Below are 3,841 nucleotides of genomic sequence, written 5' to 3' on the forward strand. Positions count from 1 at the left end.
TTCATTTATAATCACCTTTCTTTTCCTCCAGTTTCATGGGTATGTTTGGAGGCTCCACGACCCCTCCCACATCCCTGGGCCCTGAAAGCACAGAGATGAAACTGACATTATTTCTAACAGAAGGACAAACATGTTCCATAATCTCACGACAAGAACCAACTTGTTTGTTGGGTTGAACCCAAAAGTCCCTTTAGGATTTGATGTTTTTTGTAACAGAGCCTAACAATGCAGCCATGCTGACAGCTCGGGCGTGTGCCAGTCTTCAGGAGTGCAAAAGCCTTTTCTTACCTGGGTTCTGACATTTGGCTTGGCACTCGGCCATGCTCCTGAAATTGTTGGCATTGCCAAAGCAGCCGCCGTAATAGAAGCGGCGGCACTGGCGAATCTTGCTGTCGAACATGTAGCGTGACAGCAGCCCTCGACAGGGACCGGGAGCCTCTTCTAAATGGCACGGGTTCTTCTCATCTACCGGACGAAGACAAAGGACAGGTATTAGTGACTCACTGCCAGCACGCGGTTGCTAAGACTGTTGCCAAATACAAACAATGCAGCAAATTAGACAGAGGGTGTAAGTCAGTTTACCGCCATGTTTCTCTTTATTTAACACTGCAGAGAATTACGACATGTCAGTTCAACCAGTGAGTTGTCAATCTTGAAAAGGGAATAAATGATCTGATTCATGTCTGTTAATAGTTTCTATTCAACAAGCAGAGAAGAGGAAACCATAGAAAGTCAACGTCTGACTCCACTGCCCACCTCCCAGTGAAGATTCATGTCCAGTGACAAGATCTGGATTAACGCTTCGACCTCGTCTTCACTTTAGGTCACAAACATGGGCTTGTTAGAGATGAAAATTGTATTTTTGGTGTTTGTAACATGCTTTAGTGGCATTTTTTCTGATGATGGGGGGCATATATTAAGAAAATGAAGCTTCAAAATACATTTCTGAGTATTTCTTCGTTCAAATCGTTGTGAATCTGGAGCAAAGTTTGAATAAAATGGTGTTTGTTACATAGAAAATATGTTGGGCAAGCCACAAGCTGATGCATCCACTTGTAGATGACTAGATCTCTAAACTGTACGCCTGGATCGCTTTGATACTGCTCGCCATTTTTGTTGCACCGGTAATGTTAGGTTGGGGTTGTAAGCTAGCAGGAAAGCCTGGTAAAAAGAGGTCGAGGGAGGCGGGGTTACTCCGCCCACAACACAAATGCAAGTTTGTGATGAACTACTGTGTTTTTGCAGAAACTGTCCTAGAAAACAACAGTTTAAAAAATGTTGATTAAAAATGGCATAACAATAACTAAAAGACTATTGGGAAGGCTTTAAAAAGAGATCAAAGATGATTGGAAAAGGACTTTAAAGTCTCGTTTCCACTGAGCAGTCCGGTACGGTACTGTAAGAAGTGGTACAGTACTGTCCAGTTAATTCTGTCCACTCAGTTATGTCTCACTTACACTGGGCGGTTTGTTTTTTAAGGCACATGCGTGCCGCTAGCATGCCGCTAGCATGCCACTAGCATGCCACTAGCTCACCCTGTATTACACCGTCACCAAGGAACGTTTTGCAGTTCCACCACGGACAGACCAGGTCTTGCTGTTGTTTGCAGGAATTTTAAATATAGACTCCTGACCAAAAGAGTACACAGAAAACCACAAAAACACGAATGCTAACAAACGCTGGAAATGTTAGCTTAAATGAGCACTATTTTGGTGCTTTCTAATGTCATCATCACTTTCTGAAAATCAACAGGTGGTTCTGTGACTCCACCCTAATCATTCTGTTCCACTTCTCAATGGACCTACAATGGATGGGGGCCCTCAATAGGTACAGGTCGGTACTGCTTAATGGGTCAATTTTACACTAAACATTCAAAATTACGGACCGGACTCAAGGCTGTCCAGAAAGATTTTTTCCAGCTTTATAGGACATTGTAAGGGTCTAAGTGCCTCATCTGGAGCACTCTGGCTCAGTCGTTTCGCCCCTAACTTATTTACAAAGCAAATCCTAATTCAGATAAAGGTACCGTACATGAAAACAAATAATAAAAGAAGTCATAGGACAGTATTGGGCAGAGCTAGAACTTGGTTGGCAGTAGTAAACCAAACAAAAAGACAAAAAAAAAACTTGACATTTTTTTGTCATCTGCTGACAAAACATAGATAAATTTGCCATATTTGTTTGTTTTCAATTAATACAATTTATTCCAGAAAAGCTGACATTTGTCTGAATACCAAAGCTTGTTGTTTTCCCTCTCAATCTGAGCCACTTTGGTAAAGGAGAACGCATGAGAGCAGAGCTGGAGAGGAGTCGACAGCAGGAGAAGCCGCTTAGCGTTGACAATGTGGCAAATTTTTCATGGGAGTAACCCATGGGAGCAGCTAATGTGGCATTATTAATAAAAACAGAAATTAATAAACAGATTTCTCAATGGTAAATGATTTGTTGCAGGGAAGGATTGTTAGAACAAAGAAATAATCACCATCTTTATAGGATGGTTTGATTAAACTCAAAACATTTGAGGTTTTGTTACATCCAGGCAGGGGCGGAGCTACAGGATGGCAAGGGGGCCAGCTGCCCCCAAGCAAAAAACTTTGCCACCCCACTGGCCTTTACAATTTTGAGTCACTATTAGTTTTACAATTGAAAAATATATAAAAAATCATCAAGTTTTTTAAGGATCTCCTCAACAAAAATAACTGCTGTTTTAATATGAATAGAAAAATGTTCTAGCTCCGCCCCTTATTCCAAGTGACACACAAATGTCAAACTTAGCCTCATGTAAAGTCACGATTTGGAAGCTAGAGTCAAACAAACTCTGAGACTAAAGGAGAAAAGTGCAACATGTCATCTGCAGAAGGAAAAGGAGCCAAAGTGTCAGGAGTGATGAGCAGAAATGTTCCTCGTGGGATCCTGAAACATCTGCAACAACATAATGATGCTGTCGGTGTGCAGATCCGCTGAGATGCTCAGGAAACGTTTGCATGTATGAATTCCTAATGAAAAATGATAGTTTCAGCTCCCTGATATAGAGCCGCGCATAATTAGAGAGCACAAGGTAATAGATGCACTTTCAACATCGTAAAATCTAATTAAACGTGAAATATCTTTGATGACGTTTTTATTGCTTCTGTTTATGGGGGGAATTTGAAACACTCGTGTGTCAACAAACCTTTGTTTTGAAGGGAATTAATGAATTATTTATGTGGTAATCATATTCATGGTGGATGAGATGTGTGGCCCTGCTTCATTTCTGTGATAACGTTTTGGTTGGGAGAAGCACTTTTTCCTGTTTTTACAGCTCTTTAAATCATTACTGAAAGCTCATTTCATGAACATCTTGGTCTATCAGAGGACAGAAACACCAAAAACACCCAAAAAGTGAAGATTTTTCAAACTACAGATTCTCCTGTTCAAAATATTTATAAAGTTTTTCTTTGTCGTTGTGAAATTTGCCTAACAATGCAATCTATTATCAAAGTACTGTTTTTGAAGGTAACATGAAGTCGTTTTAGCTGCAGCTGTCACGATAACAAGAATTTTTTGTGTTTATTTTTTTAAATTTAGAATATTTTTTAAATTTAAATAAACGTTTTTTCTATAATAATTTTGTCTTGAACTTCCATCAATTTTCTTAACCTGGTGGAACTGCGGGGTTTCCCGATCCCCTCCGGCTACTGTTGGGCGAAGACGGAATACACCCTGGACAAGTCGCCAGCTTGCTCGGACTTCATGAACTTCATAATATTTTTCGAATTTTCATCTGGACAACAATAAAGAAAAGGTCCCCTCATTTTATTTTTGTTCTTATTCGTCCCCTCTCTGGTTAATTTGGGGAAGC

At 40.3% G+C, this 3,841-nt stretch overlaps 1 protein-coding gene across 1 annotated transcript in view; it reads right to left on the reverse strand.

Moving 5' to 3' along the window:
- tfpia (tissue factor pathway inhibitor a) overlaps positions 1-3,841 on the reverse strand; it is a 44,727-nt gene that overhangs the window by 4,449 nt on the left and 36,437 nt on the right. The window contains exons 3-4 of the mRNA XM_024285915.2: positions 289-465; positions 16-81 (exon numbers count right to left, since the gene is read on the reverse strand). Coding sequence (XP_024141683.1) covers positions 16-81; positions 289-465 — 243 coding nt within the window. The remainder of the gene's footprint in view (positions 1-15; positions 82-288; positions 466-3,841) is intronic.

This window comes from Oryzias melastigma, linkage group LG21 (assembly GCF_002922805.2).
Source record: "Oryzias melastigma strain HK-1 linkage group LG21, ASM292280v2, whole genome shotgun sequence".
In the NCBI taxonomy this organism is placed as follows: Eukaryota; Metazoa; Chordata; class Actinopteri; order Beloniformes; family Adrianichthyidae; genus Oryzias; species Oryzias melastigma.